Consider the following 19,703-nt stretch of genomic DNA (forward strand, 5'->3'; position numbering starts at 1 on the left):
AGGCGGGGGCGGGTGCGTGCAGAATAGAACCATTGCGGGAGCGGGACGAAAAAAAACAGTCCCGCGCAGACCTCCATTATGATGTTGCATGAATTATATAGGGGGTTTTTGAGTGGTTTATGGCCTATCTTGCATGCTTTATATTTTATCTTATTTTTTAGTTTATTATCTTTTATCTTTTGTGTAAAATGGTACAGCACTTTGGTACAACACGCGTTGTTTTTAAATGTACTTTATAAATAAACGTGAACTTGAACTTGAACTTGCAGTTGATAGTGCAACTTTTCCATAAGCTTTCCTCACCATTTACAAAGTTTCTGATGCACTTTTACCCAGTTTCACACTAAATTTTATCATGCACTGCTGTTCCAAACTCGCATGCATTTTCCTTAATATGAGGCACTTGAACAGGGTGTGTCAAAAAAGAATGTGTCGACCATGATAGGACTGGAATGCAACTGTTCAGTGTTTTAACTGCACCCCACCCGAAGTGACCTTGGCCAACTTCTCCCTTCACAGAGCCCTTCCAGAGCATAGGAACTTCATTCTCATTATATTCTGGATATATATATATATATATATATATATATACAGTGGGTACAGAAAGTATTCAGACCCCCTTAAATTTTTCACTCATTGTTATATTGCAGCCATTTGCTAAAATCATTTAAGTTCATTTTTTTTTCCTCATTAATGTACACACAGCACCCCATATTGACAGAAAAACACAGAATTGTTGACATTTTTGCAGATTTATTAAAAAAGAAAAACTGAAATATCACATGGTCCTAAGTATTCAGACCCATTGCTGTGACACTCATATATTTAACTCAGGTGCTGTCCATTTCTTCTGATCATCCTTGAGATGGTTCTACACCTTCATTTGAGTCCAGCTGTGTTTGATTATACTGATTGGACTTGATTAGGAAAGCCACACACCTGTCTATATAAGACCTTACAGCTCACAGTGCATGTCAGAGCAAATGAGAATCATGAGGTCAAAGGAACTGCCTGAAGAGCTCAGAGACAGAATTGTGGCAAGGCACAGATCTGGCCAAGGTTACAAAAAAATTTCTGCTGCACTTAAGGTTCCTAAGAGCACAGTGGCCTCCATAATCCTTAAATGGAAGACGTTTGGGACGACCAGAACCCTTCCTAGAGCTGGCCGTCCGGCCAAACTGAGCTATCGGGGGAGAAGAGCCTTGGTGAGAGAGGTAAAGAAGAACCCAAAGATCACTGTGGCTGAGCTCCAGATATGCAGTCGGGAGATGGGAGAAAGTTGTAGAAAGTCAACCATCACTGCAGCCCTCCACCAGTCGGGGCTTTATGGCAGAGTGGCCCGACGGAAGCCTCTCCTCAGTGCAAGACACATGAAAGCCCGCATGGAGTTTGCTAAGATGGTGAGAAATAAGATTCTCTGGTCTGATGAGACCAAGATAGAACTTTTTGGCCTTAATTCTAAGCGGTATGTGTGGAGAAAACCAGGCACTGCTCATCACCTGTCCAATACAGTCCCAACAGTGAAGCATGGTGGTGGCAGCATCATGCTGTGGGGGCGTTTTTCAGCTGCAGGGACAGGACGACTGGTTGCAATCGAGGGAAAGATGAATGCGGCCAAGTACAGGGATATCCTGGACGAAAACCTTCTCCAGAGTGCTCAGGACCTCAGACTGGGCCGAAGGTTTACCTTCCAACAAGACAATGACCCTAAGCACACAGCTAAAATAACGAAGGAGTGGCTTCACAACAACTCCGTGACTGTTCTTGAATGGCTCAGCCAGAGCCCTGACTTAAACCCAATTGAGCATCTCTGGAGAGACCTAAAAATGGCTGTCCACCAACGTTTACCATCCAACCTGACAGAACTGGAGAGGATCTGCAAGGAGGAATGGCAGAGGATCCCCAAATCCAGGTGTGAAAAACTTGTTGCATCTTTCCCAAAAAGACTCATGGCTGTATTAGATCAAAAGGGTGCTTCTACTAAATACTGAGCAAAGGGTCTGAATACTTAGGACCATGTGATATTTCAGTTTTTCTTTTTTAATAAATCTGCGAAAATGTCAACAATTCTGTGTTTTTCTGTCAATATGGGGTGCTGTGTGTACATTAATGAGGGGAAAAAATGAACTTAAATGATTTTAGCAAATGGCTGCAATATAACAAAGAGTGAAAAATTTAAGGGGGTCTGAATACTTTCCGTACCCACTGTGTGTATAATATATATATATATATGACAAAATTGCTCTGTTAGCTGTGGTGTCAAGACATATATACACATATGAGGCAGAAGTACAGAATGTCACATTTTATTATTGACTGTTTCAACACAAAATGTTTCACCAACTAAGAAGAACAGCACTTTTATAGTTTCATCCCTCTGTCTAATGTTAGCATAAGTATTGGGACAGATATAACTTAAAGTAAATGTAAAAATGTAAAAACTAATATTTAGTTGTAAATCCCTTGCAAACAATCACAGGAGCAAGTCTGACCCATAGACATCACCAGACTCTTGGTTTCACACTTTGAAATGCTTTTCCAGGCATTTAAAGGGTTAGTTCACCCAAAAATGAAAATAATGTCATTTATTACTCACCCTCATGGCATTCCACATCCTTAAGACGTAATGCTCCGAAGCTTCCTGAAGCAGTGTTTTGAAATCGGCCATCACTATATAAGTCATTATTTTTTTTATTTTTTTTGGCGCACCCAAAATATTCTTGTCGCTTTATAATATTAATATTGAACCACTGTACTCACATGAACTGATTTAAATATGTTTTTAGTACATTAATGGATCTTGAGAGAGGAAATGTCATTGCTGGCTATGCAGGCCTCACTGAGCCATCGGATTTTAACAAAAATATCTTAATTTGTGTTCCGAAGATGAATGAAGGCCTTATGGGTGTGGAACAACATGAGGGTGAGTAATTAATGACAGAATTTTCATTTTTGGGTGAACTAACCCTTTAATGCAGCCATTTTAAACAGTTGCTTGTTTTGGGGAGTTTCTGACTTTAGTCTCCTATTCAGCTGGATAAATAATTGTTCAATAGGATTTAAATCTGGAGATTGACTTGGCCAATCTAAGACCCAAAATTTCTTTACCATGATAATCTTGATTGAGTTGGCAGTACTAGTGTTTTGGGTCATTGTCCTGTTGCCATATGAAGCACTTCCCAGTGAATCTGGTGGCATTTTCTTGAACACTGGTAGGCAAGATTCTTTTGTACACTTCTGAATTCATTCTTCTGCTGCCATCATTGAATAAGTCATCAATAAAGATGAGTGAGCCTGTTCCAGAGGCAGACATGCATGCCCATGACATGACACTACCTCCACCATGCTTTCCAGATGAGCTTGTATGCCTTGTAGAATTTTATGTACATTACATTTCCTAAACATATAGCCAAGTTTTTAATTATGTTGTCAGTTGCAGTTAAGCCTAGCAGTTGCAAGCACAGACAGGCATCTCACAGACCAACTCTAATATAATAAAATATAATAATACTTTATAATGGACTATTATTTACAGATGTTTACAAAACATTTACCTTTTACAGAACCTAACTTTAAGGCAGGGAATGCCTTATGCAATGTATTATAAGCACGCAACAGAGGAGATAGCGAGTTACGTTCAAAGGTCTATGCCATTAAACTACTTGTGTTATTATTCTGATAACCAGCTAAAAACATTCCTCTGCAATCATTCTGATAGTGATCCGATGGTCACCGTTGACAACAGAACTCACTGCATCCATATTCTGTCCCTTTTTTGACAAAGGGGGACATCCTGATCGTTGTTCATCTTCAACACCTTCTTGTCCTTCCTTGAAGGCCTTGTGCCATCGGTACACTTGTGCAGATGATAGCGCAGTTTCTCCATTCCTCTCCATTTACAAAGTTTCTGATGCACTTTTACCCAATTTCACACACAATTTTATCACATACTGTGGTTCCAAACTTGCATGCATTTTTCTTAATACGAGGCACTTGAACAGGGTGTGTCAAAGAATCTGACAGGGCTGGAATGCAACTGATTAGTGTTTTAACGTATACCTGGCACCCCACCCCAAGTAACCTTGGCCCTGACTCTAAAAGTGCTGTACTTCTTAGTTGGTAAAACATTTTGTGTTAAACAGCCAATAATAAAATGTGACATTCTGTATTTCTTCCTCGTATTAATCTTTTAATCATATTTATATATGTCTTGACACCACAGCTAACACAGCAATTTTGTCTTCACTGTCCCAATACTTATTCAAATTATATAATATGTATAATTTGAATCAAATCGGTGTAGAATATAATAAAAAAAATGTTTCCTAAACATATAGGCAAGATTTTAATTATGTTGTCAGTTGCAGTTAAGCCAAGCAGTTACAACCACAGACAGGCACTTTGACGGACCAACTCTAATATACTCAAATATAATAATATATTATAATATATTATTATTTACAGAAAATGAAATGAATGCATTTCACATTGCAGTGATTTGTGAAATTGAGCTTGTGTCTATTGAGAAGTATTTTTTTTTTTTTTTACTTTCCCATACTTACACAGCTTGACCTACTTGACCTAACCCTGATTTAATCTGTAAACATGTTTTCTTTAATGTGGGCACTGTAAAATTATACTGATGCTATCTATATTGATGCTATCTATATTGTGTTTGCCTGTGCTTAGACTCCTGGTCTTCTCCAGTCAGATCTGCTGTGTACCTGCTGGGTCAGAATGTGAACGTGCAGATCTCCACTCGACACCATTACCCTGGGGTCAAGCTTTTTATCAACAGCTGTTATGTGGCTACCGTTAACACTTTGAGTCCAGCCACCAAATACAGCATCATAGACAATTACGGGTGAGTGAAGCAAAACGCTAACTTTGTGGGACATTTAACAGACACAAAACATTCTCACACATACATCCAGGTGTTTACAGGAAAGCCGGATAAATCCAGGTGCTTCAAGATTCAGATTATCCAGGGCAGACAATGTTGTTCAGTTCTCTTTTGGTGCTTTCCAATTCATTGAGGCTCCAGATGCCCAGGTGTGTTTATACGCTTCTTTTCTCACCGGTGACACATTTTGAAGACAAAGCAATGCTGTAGTGTGCATTGTGATGTGTTCATTGTGTGCTTTCTCATATTCTCTGTGCATTTTCCCTATAGGTCTCACTCCATTGTGAAGTCTCTATGTCTGGTGGAGGCCCTAGTCCAATGCAGAAGTCATGTTTTTACAGGCACCCAGACAAAAGGTTAACAAGACTAAATCTGTCATATCTAAACATATTCAAAGATCATGAATCACTCTTGTATCTCTTAACACTACCATTCCATTCCATACCAAAAAATTACATAAATATCCAGCAAATTCATGGCTTCCATGATTCATCTCTCACCACTTTTTCCCCTCTTGGCTTCTTCTTTTCTAGATGGATCTCTGTGTTTGGGCAAGATTCTGTCTGTGACTGCTGTGACTCAGTCTGCAATCAGACTAAAACCAAACGAATAATTTATGAAGGTAAGTCAAAGCATAACCATCAACATAAATAATCAGTCTGAGTAGTTATACGCTAAAAAAACAAAACAAAACAAAAAATATTAAAAGCCCGTATATACACATTACATTGGTTTGTAGGTTAAAAAAGTCAAATTACTGGAAAGATGAAAAAGCCTGCACGTGATATCCATGGAAGAATATTTCAAGAATAATTATTACAAAGCAAAAAAGTTACAAAAATGTATTTTAGTATTATTTATGTACAGTCAACTCCAGAATTATTGGTACCCTTGTCAAATATGATCAAAGGGGGCTTTGAAAATAAATCTACATTGTTTATCCTTTTGATCTTTCATTAAAAAAAAAAAATTCTAACCTATTATTGAAGTAAAACAATAGAAAGAGGGGGGAAAATCTCATAATGAAATAAATGGTTTTTCTCTAGTTCACGTTGGCCACAATTATTGGCACCCAATTATTGCAACATCCTTTTGCCAAGATAACAGCTCTGAGTCTTCTTCAATAATCTCTGATGAGTTTGGAGGACAGCTGACAAGAGATCAGAGACCATTCCCTTTATACAGAATCTCTCCAGATCCTTCAGATTCCCAGCTCCATGTTGGTGCTTCTTCTCTTCAGTTCACTCCACTCATTTTCTTTAGGGTTCAGGTCAGGGGACTGGGACGACCATGGCAGAAGCTTCATTTTGTGCTCAGTGACACATTTTTGTGTTGATTTTGATGTTTGTTTTGGATCATTGTCCTGATAGATGATCCAACCACAGCCCATTATAAGATTTCCAGCAGAAGCAGTCAGGTTTTGATTTTTCTTTTTTTATCTGTTGGTATTTGCTAGAATCCATGATACCGATACCCTGTATCTGAAAAAGATGTCCAGGACCTCCAGCAAATAATAGGCCCACAACATTAAAGGTCCAGCAGTATATTTAACCGTGGGCATGAGGTACTTTTTATCTATGTGTGCACCAAACCCATCTGGTGGGTTTGCTGCCAAAAAGCTCTTTTTTAGTTTTTTCTTGAAACCCTCCCAAACAACTTTTGGTGATGTAGGTGCTATTTGATTTTTTTTTATATATATATATATGACCCCAAGACTCAACTAATCTCTGCAATTCTCCAGCTGTGATCCTTGGAGAGTCTTTGGCCACTCAAACTCTCCTTCTCACTGTGCATTAGGACGATATAGACACATGTCCTCTTCTAGGCAGTTGTGCTTTTCCCAAAGACAACTATCATTGCAAGTTCCATCATTACCTATAGAGTTCAATGGAACTTGCGACCATAGCTGGCTAATGATGCTTTTGGGAAACACACCCCAGATTTAGTTGATTGGAAATTCTTAATTTTTTCCCTGATGGTTCAAATGGGGATTTGATTAATGCTTTAGCTATTTTCTTACAGCCACTTTCTATTTTGTGAAGCTCAACAATCTTTTGCTGCACATCAGAACTAAGTTCTTTGGTTTTACCCCTTGTGATGAATGATTAAGGGAATCTTCTCATATTTATACTCCTGTGTAACAGGAAATCATGGCTGGACAATTGCATGTTCCTAGTCACCCAGGTGTGCTAAAAAACCCTGTAAATATGAATGGGAATATACTTTAGAGATATTTTACTCTTAAGAATTTCTGGGGGTGCCAATAATTGTGGCCAACATGCAAAGAAAAACATTTATTTCATAATTTGAGTTTCCCCCTACTTTCAGTTGTAGGGGAATTTACAGTTAAAAACCAAAAGACCACATATGATGAATGAAGACCCAGAGTCAAGAGTTTAAAAAAATAAATTGAAGAAAATTTTACTGAAGAATAGTCAGTACTCAGCAAGGAGTTTGTAGGCCGCCCCACAAACACATTCAGTGAAGCAGCAATTATACTTTACATAGTTCACAAAACTGCATCATTACTTCAGGTTGAATGATTCTGACTGGTTAAGAAATAGATCAACTTAGAAAATGTCCACACATGGACTGATAGGCAGAAGCACATCGATTATCCGGATGACACCAAGACCATGGTTTAGGCACGAAGTGACCTAGTTCACAGATATGCGCTTGTCCACCTCTCTTATACAGGATCTGTAACAAAAGATACTAGCACACATACACAGATACACAGCAACTTCAAGGTTGAAGTTGGTTGCTTCCCCAAAACATCTTGATAACATGTTCTTTCCCACAGTAAGAGCTACAGTCTAGTGATTGAAGATGAAAAGTAAAATAGCTGCTTAATCATACGCTTGAAGTCATTCAAATCATTTAATATTTAGAAGGATGAATATTAAGTAATAACTTGATTATAAATCACTCAAAAGATATACATTGAAGCAGCAGTGGATTCCAGAATCTCCCTCTTCACAATTGTTTTACTTCAATGAAAGGTTAGAATTTTGTGAGACTTTTTTTTAAAGAAAGATCAAAAGGATAAACAATGCAGATTTGTTTTTGTAGTAATAAATCCACGACACACACAGCTGATGCGATAGACTGGTTTTTACTGAACTGCTTAGCGCGTGTGCGCCACTTCTACCGGTCCCTTTTTGGGACATCTACTACATCTCCCCTCCTCAGGGGCAACCTTAACTGTTGAACATCTCTGTAAACATATTTTCTGAGAACAAGTAAACAAACATGTTAGAATACAAGTGTACTTTTTTTTTTTTTTCTTTTGACCTCCTTATGATTGGCTCAGGGAACATAGTCTCTAAGCCACTTTGGTGGGTTCACTTGTCTTCTTGGAGGCTCTCTCCTTTTCTCAAGTTGTACTCTCTCTGTGCATGCTGTTTCAGGCACCTGTTCCACCTCAGTTTCTCTCCTAGGCACTGCAGTCTCTGGCGTTCCGACAGAGCTCTGGTTGAACTGTTGTAGTGTCCCTCTGTGACCCTGAGACCTCTGGTGCTGGCACAGAGAGCTCTGGTTGAGCATGAAGGTGGGCTCTGTTTCTCCTAAGTTCTTCTGTTTCTGAACTATGTAGGACCTTGGTGTATTTGCCTTGCCAAGCACAGTTGCTGGTTGTTGCGATTTAGAGATCCATACTGCTTGTCCTGGTTTCATCTCAGGCCTCTCAGTGGTTCTGTGTCCTCTGTTAAAGTTCAGTGTCTGTGTTATTTTCAGCTGTTCATTTTTTTTTCTCTGAATACTCGCCTGTTCGGCCACCACGGCTCCAGTTGTGATTTTGCCTGTGGCAGTGGAGATCTCAATTTCCTGCCCATTAACATTTCAGCCGGTGAGGGTCCATGTAGCAGCGGTGTAACTCTGTAGGCCAACAATGCACGGTAATGGGGCGTTCACACCAGACGCGACTTAGTTGGACGCTTGAAGTTTACTTGCTTCATTCGCGCGTGAAATTCACTTCACAACATGCGCAAATTCGCGTCATGAGAGGGGCTCTCCCTCTCCTTTAATATGTGTCCCTCCTTTCTGCACACTTCCTCTGAATAAACACATCAACTCGTCAGCGGGAAAGTAGTTGTAAAATACGTCGAATAAGCTCAATTTGCTGGCTTTAGCTAGCTTGTAGTCTCAATATGTGTGTATATTATATATAGCTCAAATTGAGTAAAGACCGTTTTTTACAACTTACCAGATTGTCCGACCTCCTCACTCACTTTCTCCCAAGCAAGATCCTTTTTATTCCTGTTTCTATAAAAGTACGATGATGTATCGTACAGCGGCGATGATTTTGTCCTCCATTGTTGTTTCGGATTCCTGCCTCCGCTCACTACGTCGTAATCGCGTCACTACTAGAGCAAGCTCCTGATTGGTTAATCCAGGAGCCAAAGTTCAGATTTTTCAACTTGCGCGATTCGCGCGAATCACGCGTCAAACGCCTGAAGCGCTCAATTCGTGCCACATCATTCACGCCGCCTCATTCGCGCGAATTGCGCCACAGGATGTCTATTCGCGTCTTTGCATTGACTTAACATGTAAATCACTCGTGCTTAACACTTCATTCGCGTCTGGTGTGAACGCACCATAAGGATCGTGATTCTTTAACAGCAAAGTCTTAATTGTTTTCACGGCCCTTTCTGCCTCCCCATTGCTTTGGCTAAAGTACGGGCTACTTGTTATGTGAATAAAATCATAATCTGCAGCAAAGGCTGAAAACTCAGAAGATGCAAATTGTTGGCCATTATCACTTATAAGTGTTTCTGGCACTCCATGTCTAGAGAAAATGGCCTTCAGTGCTTGTATTACACTTTTAACTGTAGTGATGGGCATCTTCTCGATTTCAATGTACCTTGAGAAGTAGTCGATGAGAAGGTAGGTTGTGCCCTTCTGGAAGAACAGATCAGCCAACAGATCAGCCCCAAGTTTTTGCCAGGGCTGTCTGGGTAATGGGGATGGTATCATAGGTTCAGTGTGCTGGGGTTGACGTCTCAAACATATCTCACATTGCGCAACCATTTTAGCAATTTGGCTACTTAGGCCCAGCCACCACACTGACTGCTGTGCTCGAACCCTACACTTGGATATACCCATATGTCTCTCGTGCAACCGGGCTAATATTTCTGTTTGCATTCTCTGGGATTACCACTCTCTAGCCCTTCATCAAGAGGCCATTTGCAATGTGCAGCTCACTCTGATGGACCCAGTAAGGTTTTATGTCTTTTTTTAGTTCCTCCTGTCTTGGCCACCCCATCTTACATTGCTCCATCAGCTGCCTGCAGATCATGTCATCTTGCTGTCCCTCCGCTATTTGTTGTAGTTTTGACTTTGAAGCTGGCAAGTAGTGTTGTACTGCATTTACAAAAACCTGTGTTTCTCTTTCCAGCTCCTTTTCTTCACTTAATACTGTAGTTTTCTGACTATTGGGGCTCTTGTCAGTGCGTCTGCCTTGACCAATGCCTTGCCTGGAACATGAACTATGTTGTATGAGTATCCCAGAAGTCTTAGAATCTTTGAACCCTAGGAGGTAAGTCATCCAATGCCTTCGTTCCCAAAAGTGCCAACAATGGCTTGTGGTCCGTCTCTATAGTGAAATGAAGGCCAATCAGGTATGAGCTGAGTCTTTCACAAGCCCATGCTACTGCCAACGCCTCTTTCTTCACCTGGGCATATCTCTGTTCTGTCTCCAACAGAGATTGTGAAATAAAAGCCACAGGAAGCCATTCCTTTTCATTCTGCGTTTGAGTAAGGACTGCTCTTAATCCAAAAGAGGATGCATCAGCAGACTCTTGTTTTTGCATCAGGCTTGTATTGCACTAATACTTGGGTTGATAACAAGTTTTGATTTTTTTCAAAAGCTGCTTGCTGCACACTGCTCCAAATCCATTCATTCTGCTTGGCCAACAGATCCCACTATTCCCTCTGAGCTCACTTTGTGGCCTACAAACAAAACTTCAGACTGTGCAAAGGAACACTTCTCATTCAGAGTTAAGCCTGTCTTCTGAAGTCTGGACAAGACCTCAGTTAGTCGCTTGTCGTGTTGGGCTTTGTCTTTACCACACACTAACACGTCGTCAACATGACAGATTAGTCCTGTTATTCCATCTAGGAGCTGAGACATACATCTCTAGAAGTGTTCTGGACCCAAGTTGATGCCGAAGGGTAAGACATTAAAGCAAAATCGGCCAAATGGTGTGATAAATGTTGCTGGGTTCCCTGCACTCTTGTGCCAGTGGTATCTGCCAAAAACCAGACCGTGCATCTAGCTTGGTAAAAATCGTTGCTCCATTCAACTGAGCCAGTGACTGCTCTACAGAAAGTAATATGTGCCGCTCTCTGCATAGGGCCTCATTAAGTTTGGTTAAATCGACACATATCCTGATTTTCCCATTTGGCTTTACAACAGGCACCATGCCGGCACACCATTCCGTTGGTTGCTCTATCCTTGATATCACTCCCATTTGTTCCACACGCTCTAACTCCTCCTTAATTTTATTTTCCAAAGGAATTTGCACTCTGCGTGGGGTTGTGAGTGCATATGGCACAGCATCAGATTTTAAGCGAATGCAGTAGTCTCCATCTAGCTTTCCCAGGCCAGTGAATACTTTTGGAAATTTCTTTTTGAACCTTTCCTCTGTTGATTCTACTGCATCAATCCATTCAACAAGCTGTAATGCCTCAATAGCTGGCAGGCCCAATAAGGGTCTGGAAAGTTAATCAAAAACAGGTCGAGAGGTTGTGCTGTCTTTGCTTTCCAACTTGCACATTACCTGTCCTGCCACTAGTAGCCATTTATTATTGGGCCCGTACAGTTTTTTTTTTTTTTTCTCCCCATCAAAGGTCCGTCCCTCCTGTAGTCATATATTTTCATAGGGATGGCTGTGACTGCAGCACCAGTGTCTATTTTGAATGAAATGTTTTCCCCATTCAGTGTTATGTCTGTGTACCATCCTGTGTTGTGGTCTTTTAATTCCCCTAAATAAAGGGCGTCTTCTTGTACATCTTGCTCCTCGAACACTTCCTGCAATAATTTCCTAGAATGACATAGTACTGCATAATTGCATTTCCGACATTCCACATATGCTGCCTGTTTTCTTTTTACTGGTCCTGAAACTGCATCCACTTCACTTTTCTCCTCAGTCTGTGAAGAACTGCCCCGCATAATAGCTTTGCTGCTGTTTTAGGGCAATTCCACGCAAAGGTCATCTTTACCATGAAAAAAAGTTTTTACCAAAAGAACAAAACCCTTTTTAAATTGTCCATTTAGGTCTGTAATATACTGTATTAATGTGCTCTAACAGAAATTTTAAGAAAATTGCCTTGTTTATCCACAATATATGAGGTAAGCAACAATGCTTAAATTAAATTTCCAACCAACCATATTTCATGCTTTCAAAAAAGGGATCAAAGACTCCCTTTTTTAAACTTTATTTTAACAGTAAGCATTGTGTAGAAAGACGGAGGCATGCCTGAGAAATAAATACACTCATTTTGTCATAACAGCACTGTTGAATTTATAAGGGCTGGAATAAAGAGGTCAGGACGTTTCAGTGCTCTGTCACGTCCGTAACGTTTTTAATAATAAGTTTATGTGATATAACAATTATAAATGCAAATAACTTTAAACTTTATATGCAAAGCTAAATTATGTTTATGCTTATTAGGATCAACAATTCATTTCACTATGTTGCTCTGAACAACCATAATAAGCGTTACGGACGTGACCGTAATGGACGCTTCATATTAAATCCTATGACTTTGCTTCTTTATATATTGCTGTGGTCTGTTTCAGGCTTACTGTTCAGAACATATCCAATAGTCGCAATACTCTTTGTGCTTTGTTAGTTTTAATATGAAAAATGTTCAACTTTCAAATTCAGTCAATTTTATAACAAAATTTAAACAATAGATGTCGCTCTTTAATAGCCTACGGCGCATGACTATAGCTACTGCAGCGTCTCAGTGTAAGCGGTAGATCAAGCAGATCAGGCGCACATGAACCGATCTTCTCTTCCTCTTGCCAGTTACAGAACGAAATATGAACATCAAAAGTTAGGCCTATATGATACAGTACAACTTATAGAAGATCATTGTGTCTCATAGGACGCTTCCCTCGGGATGTCGCGTTTTTACCTGTTGGTTAAAAAAATAGTCTATTGATCACAATCCACGCGATCAAGCTGACATTATAAAAATAATAAGATTGCAATAATTTTGACTTGAAATAAAGTTTGATCATTTTGACTCAAGACTCTGCTTTAAACTGTGCAAACTAGCCGAAATCCGTGTGATCGTACACAAAACATAAAACTGACATGCGATTGACAAGTACGTCAATCGGTTCACCTGACTGTGGGGAAAACATGCGATTTTAAACTTCTTTATGATGAACATTAATATTTGTAAATGTGTTTTAACAAGCAGTTCTGTAAGAAGGAAAATCATGGTCTCTAATTGATTCTTGAACAACGCACACTTTATCAACATGAGAAATAGGTTTAATCCATAACCTTTTGCAATACAGAGTATAAAGTTGTATAAAAAAGTTTAGTAAAAAGTTGATAAATTGTGCAGTCTTACCATACTGGTATCCCAGATTTCAATATTTGGTAGATTCAATGCCTGCTTGAGGTCTCTGTTAAAGTTTTAAAGCAGTTTTCTGTGCCGCTTTCGGGACCGGTCACATCCGTAACGGTAAACTGTCACATCCGTATAACGCTGTTTTTTCCTCATAAATGCGAACACGAAAAAATGAAATAAAATTATTATTTTATGCTCTATGGAGAGCCAACCCTTCTTCATTCGGTGGGCAGTATTACTTTTGGTTCGCGCAATGTAATTCACAGAATTCCTAAAAAAATATGTTGACACCTAAAACTTTGTGACTTTTTTTTTTTTTTTGTCACGTCCGTAACGCATGGATATTTCCCTCATCTAAAATATAAAACGATTGTATAGACTGACATTTTTCTAATGTCTGGACTCCTTTTAATAAGGGACTATGAATATATAAATAGACGGTTCAATATGTTGGTAATAAATGCATTCTTTGAGCGTTTATATTTCAAGTTTTTACTCCAAATGTCACGTCCATAACGCTGGAATTGCCCTTTACCATCTCGTTCTGTTTCACCTGACTGACAGCTCTGCTTAAAGTAAAGTCTGAGTCCAACTGGAGTTTTTCTGAAAGTGCCATGTCTCTTATCCCCACGACAATGCGATCACGTATTAATTAGTCTTTCAAATGTCCAAAATTACAATGTTCTGCTAGCTTATGGACGGCCGTTATAAAGCTATCAGCTGACTCACCTGGTTCTTGTTTACGCATATTAAACTTAGCTCTCTAGAAGATGACGTTATGCTTCCCCACAAAGTGGCTATTGAAACAGTTCTCCACTGCCGTGTAGTTGAGCTTTTCTTCAGTATTTAAAGTGGAAGCATTCAAAATATCCTCTGCTTCATCACCCATTAAGTAAATTATAGTATTGATCTGGAATTCGTCATCTCTCTTGTTCAATCCCGACGCAACACGGTATCTCCGGAAACGTCTGATACAGCTTGGCCAATCTTTGCCATCAGCACAATCGAATTTGTCCGGAGCGCTGACACGAAAACTCCCCGTGTGTGTGCGAGCTGGCGCTTCGTTCTCAGACATGATGTAAACAATGCAAAGTTCTTTGTAATCCATAAACGTTTCTCGGGCGTCAGAAGAGTATCGGACGTGTTCGCCCAATGTCTCTTTATTAGGCTACATTATCAAAACTTCTGACAAATCCACGACACACGCAGCTGATGCGATAGACTGGGCCCTCATTTATCAACTGTGCGTACGGACAGATTTGTGTGTAAAGTTTCACGCAAAGTGTGGGATTCACCAACTTGTACTTATACGTAGAAATGTGTGTAAATATGAGCACACCTCTGAGCATGCTTACGCAGAGAATCTAGTGGTAGAATAGCGACACTACACAATAAAGCATTTAAGAGTGTCACAGTAAGCAATCCACATATGTCCTGTGTTTCCTTTAATTATAAAACACTCAATTTATAATTTGTCTAGTTTTAAACATGATGCGTAATTGGTGTCAAACCCTATAAAAGACAGCTGTGAAAAACGTTTGTCCCAGTGCAATGGCTTATCTTGCGTTATTGGAAGACTTGGCAGAGAGCGCGTTTTCCAAGATCGTGCTGATCTGCTTGGCTAGAGCACAGAATCCTCTCTGTCATTATTGCGGTGAGGAAAAAAAATACAATCACGTGATTTTTAAAGGGAAGTGTTGTCACCATATATGGTTAATTGGAGGCGTTTCCGAATGCTAATGACCGTGAACGTGAACGAGCAGGGTATTTATGCACATGTGGGATTTATCAACAATGATTGCTTACTAATGTGCGTAAGAACTGTATGCGCACATTTGATAAATATGGATTATCTTGTACTTAGGCACATTCTAAATTTTATTCGTAGGACAAAATATAGAACCTTTTCTATGCACTGTTGATAAATGAGGGCCCTGGGCTGTGTTCGAAATCGCCCCCTATACCCTTAAATAGGGCACTATTTGAGGGGAAAGCCATTTGTAGTGGTGTCCGAAACCATAGTGGACGATGTTGAGTGCACTCATTCAATCCCACAATGCACCGCAATAATGAGTGTACAACCGATGCACGCTCAATGGTTAGAGAATACCCATAATGCACTGTGAGAGTCGCGCGCTGAATGAATTCCCGTGTCTCGCCAGGAGATGGCGCCCGCAGCTGAATTAATCATCCATTCATTTTCCAAACCGCGCTGGTCCAGCATTATCATACAGGTATAAATTCCTTTTTAATTGATCATTAAATCGTTTAAAAGGTTTGAACATGCAAGTACAACATAAATATTCATACTGGAGCTGCCAGTTTGCTACATTTCAAAAGATTATTAAACAGCAGCACAAACTATGCAAAATCGGCAGCCCTTCCGGTGCACTCAGACTATATTAGTGGACTAATGTAGGGAATAGTGAATGAGGGTATAGGGGGCGATTTCGACCACAGCACTGATTTTTGCTGAACTGCTTCTTCTTTTGATTTTATTGGCGGATGGCAAACCAACTTAAGGTGCATTTACCGCCACCTACTGGACTGGAGTGTGGGCAGCAACTTGACAATAACTACTAAATATTGACAACTAAATATTCATATTAAATTTTCACTTAACCCAATATTTTTCAAATAATGCATTAGAAGACTGAATATTTTCCCAGACATTGTTTTTCCTAGAAGATTTTCTAATGTCATGTTTTGTTTTCCAACTTGTATTTCTAACTCCCTTCTTTCTTCTTCATATCTTTTACAATCCATTAAAATGTGTTTTACTGTCTCTTGTGTGTTGCAGTGATTGCAAAGACCAGTGGGGTGTTTTCCTATTCTATGTAATGTAAAATTTAAACCAGCATGACCTATTCTAAGATGCGTAACTATCTTTTCTTCCTTTGGATTTCTGCTCTGCCTAATACTTATGCCTACTTGTTTTTGTATATTATACAGATGTCGTCCAGTATCAGCTATGTCCCAATATTCTTGCCATATTTTGTTTATATGTCCCTTAATAATGGTTTTAATTTCTGCTCTCTCTACATAATGGTATTTGTACATCAACTATTTCATGTATTATTGATCCTTTTGCCAGAATATCTACAATCTCATTGCCTTCCCACCCCTACATGAGCAGGAACCCAAAGGAAGAAGACATCCAGCCCTCTATCATACAGTATTAAAAGCAAGTGGAATATCTGGTATATGATATCTTGTCTGCGTGATGTTTTCCCAGATTGAATACTAGATAGAGCAGATAAGCTGTCAGAAGCTATGGCTACATTTTGAATCTGATTATTTCCTTCCAACCACTGTAAAATTGCTAAAAGCTCTACCGTGTACACCGATAAATGATCTGCTGCTCTTTTTTTTTTTTTTTTTTTTTAAACTGCTATTTCATAATGCGGAATGAAGAAAGCAGCCCCAGTACGGCCTGTCTCTGGCTGCTTTGATCCATCTGTAAATATGAATATTTTGTCTTGATAGAGGTCCATATAGCTTTGAACTATTATTCTCTGTGGTATTATTTTAGATTTTTCTTTTAACATTTGTTGAAGGCTTATATCTACAAATGGCTTTCTGAATTTCCAAGGTGGTACTGTTGATATTGCCACAGTGGGGCTTACTTGGTGCTGGCTGAGGCTTGCATTTTGTGCTTTTGCATTTCCTTTCCATCCAAAACTGTAATAATTAGTTTTACTATGTTCTGAACAGTCTTGTAAGATGGCCTTTGTGGGATGTACCCCACTATGCCCTTGCAGATTTATCTAACATGCCAGCATGATTTTGACCCTCCTAATATGTAAAGGCATCTCTCCTGTCTCAACCTGTAATGCAGATACTGGTGATGATTTAAATGCTCTAGAACAAATCCGAAGTGCCTGTGCCTGTTCCACATCAAGCTTTTTGAGGTTTGATTCTGATGCTGACATACAGTGGGTACGGAAAGTATTCAGACCCCCTTAAATTTTTCACTCTTTGTTATATTGCAGCCATTTGCTAAAATCATTTAAGTTCTTTTTTTCCCCTCATTAATGTACACACAGCACCCCATATTGACAGAAAAACACAGAATTGTTGACATTTTTGCAGATTTATTAAAAAAGAAAAACTGAAATATCACATGGTCCTAAGTATTCAGACCCTTTGCTCAGTATTTAGTAGAAGCACCCTTTTGATCTAATACAGCCATGAGTCTTTTTGGGAAAGATGCAACACGTTTTTCACACCTGGATTTGGGGATCCTCTGCCATTCCTCCTTGCAGATCCTCTCCAGTTCTGTCAGGTTGGATGGTAGACGTTGGTGGACAGACATTTTTAGGTCTCTCCAGAGATGCTTAATTGGGTTTAAGTCAGGGCTCTGGCTGAGCCATTCAAGAACAGTTGTTGTGAAGCCACTCCTTCGTTATTTTAGCTGTGTGCTTAGGGTCATTGTCTTGTTGGAAGGTAAACCTTCGGCCCAGTCTGAGGTCCTGAGCACTCTGGAGAAGGTTTTCGTCCAGGATATCCCTGTACTTGGCCGCATTCATCTTTCCCTTGATTGCAACCAGTCGTCCTGTCCCTGCAGCTGAAAAACACCCCCACAGCATGATGCTGCCACCACCATGCTTCACTGTTGGGACTGTATTGGACAGGTGATGAGCAGTGCCTGGTTTTCTCCACACATACCGCTTAGAATTAAGGCCAAAAAGTTCTATCTTGGTCTCATCAGACCAGAGAATCTTATTTCTCACCATCTTGGAGTCCTTCCATGCGGGCTTTTGTGTCTTGCACTGAGGAGAGGCTTCCGTCGGGCCACTCTGCCATAAAGCCCTGACTGGTGGAGGGCTGCAGTGATGGTTGACTTTCTACAACTTTCTCCCATCTCCCAACTGCATCTCTGGAGCTCAGCCACAGTGATCTTTGGGTTCTTCTTTACCTCTCTCACCAAGGCTCTTCTCCCCCGATAGCTCAGTTTGGCCGGATGGCCAGCTCTAGGAATGGTTCTGGTCGTCCCAAACGTCTTCCATTTAAGGATTATGGAGGCCACTGTGTTCTTAGGAACCTTAAGTGCAGCAGAAATTTTTTTGTAACCTTGGCCAGATCTGTGCCTTGCCACAATTCTGTCTCTGAGCTTTTCAGGCATTTCCTTTGACCTCATGATTCTCATTTGCTCTGACATGCACTGTGAGCTGTAAGGTCTTATATAGACAGGTGTGTGGCTTTCCTAATCAAGTCCAATCAGTATAATCAAACACAGCTGGACTCAAATGAAGGTGTAGAACCATATCAAGGATGATCAGAAGAAATGGACAGCACCTGAGTTAAATATATGAGTGTCACAGCAAAGGGTCTGAACACTTAGGACCATGTGATATTTCAGTTTTTCTTTTTTTAATAAATCTGCAAAAATTTCAACAATTCTGTGTTTTTCTGTCAATATGGGGTGCTGTGTGTACATTAATGAGGGGGAAAAAAAAGAACTTAAATGATTTTAGCAAATGGCTGCAATATAACAAAGAGTGAAAAATTTAAGGGGGTCTGAATACTTTCCGTACCCACTGTATATGCTAGGCAACCATAATCTAACGCTGTTCTTAAAAGAGCCTGATAGAGGTTTATGAGTGATGTCCTGCTTGCTCCCCAGTCTTGCCCTGATAGACACCTCAAAACATTATTAATCTTTTTACATTTATTCCTAACCTTATCAATGTGTTGACACCAGTTCAGCTTCTCATTAAGAACACTCCCAAGAATCTTACAACCTTAACCTGTTCAAGATCTTGCCCATATAGTTTTAGTGATATTGTTTTAGGACGTTTAGAAAAACATATAACTTGTGATTTTGAGATTGAAAGTTTAAATCCCTATTTATTTGTCCACTGTTCTACTTTCCCTATTACATTTTGCATTTTCTTTCTTAAATATTCTATATTCTGACCTCTAACCCAGAGTGCCCCATCATCCACATAAAGTGACTTGACTACGTTTTCTTCAACCTGATCAAATATGTCAATGATCATAATATTAAACAGTATTGGACTACATACACTGCCTTGTGAGATACCATTTTCCACTATATACCTATTTGAATATTCTGCACCTACTTTAACTTCTATTGTTCTTCTATTCAGGAAATCTAATACGCAGTTATACATCTTGCCACTTATTCCTAATTTATTAAGTTTAATAAGAAGTCCGTTCTTCCACAGCATATCATATGCCTTTTCAA

General features: G+C 39.7%; 1 protein-coding gene across 3 annotated transcripts in view; it reads left to right on the top strand.

Annotated features, from left to right (window-relative positions):
* Positions 1-19,703, top strand: part of si:ch211-67f13.7 (uncharacterized protein LOC565426 homolog) — a 69,151-nt gene that overhangs the window by 17,835 nt on the left and 31,613 nt on the right. For all 3 annotated transcript variants that reach the window (XM_051916279.1, XM_051916278.1, XM_051916280.1), the window contains 4 exons: positions 4,690-4,864; positions 4,935-5,052; positions 5,174-5,259; positions 5,437-5,525. In XM_051916279.1, coding sequence (XP_051772239.1) covers positions 4,690-4,864; positions 4,935-5,052; positions 5,174-5,259; positions 5,437-5,525 — 468 coding nt within the window. The remainder of the gene's footprint in view (positions 1-4,689; positions 4,865-4,934; positions 5,053-5,173; positions 5,260-5,436; positions 5,526-19,703) is intronic.

This window comes from Ctenopharyngodon idella, chromosome 13, assembly GCF_019924925.1.
Source record: "Ctenopharyngodon idella isolate HZGC_01 chromosome 13, HZGC01, whole genome shotgun sequence".
Lineage (NCBI taxonomy): Eukaryota > Metazoa > Chordata > Actinopteri > Cypriniformes > Xenocyprididae > Ctenopharyngodon > Ctenopharyngodon idella.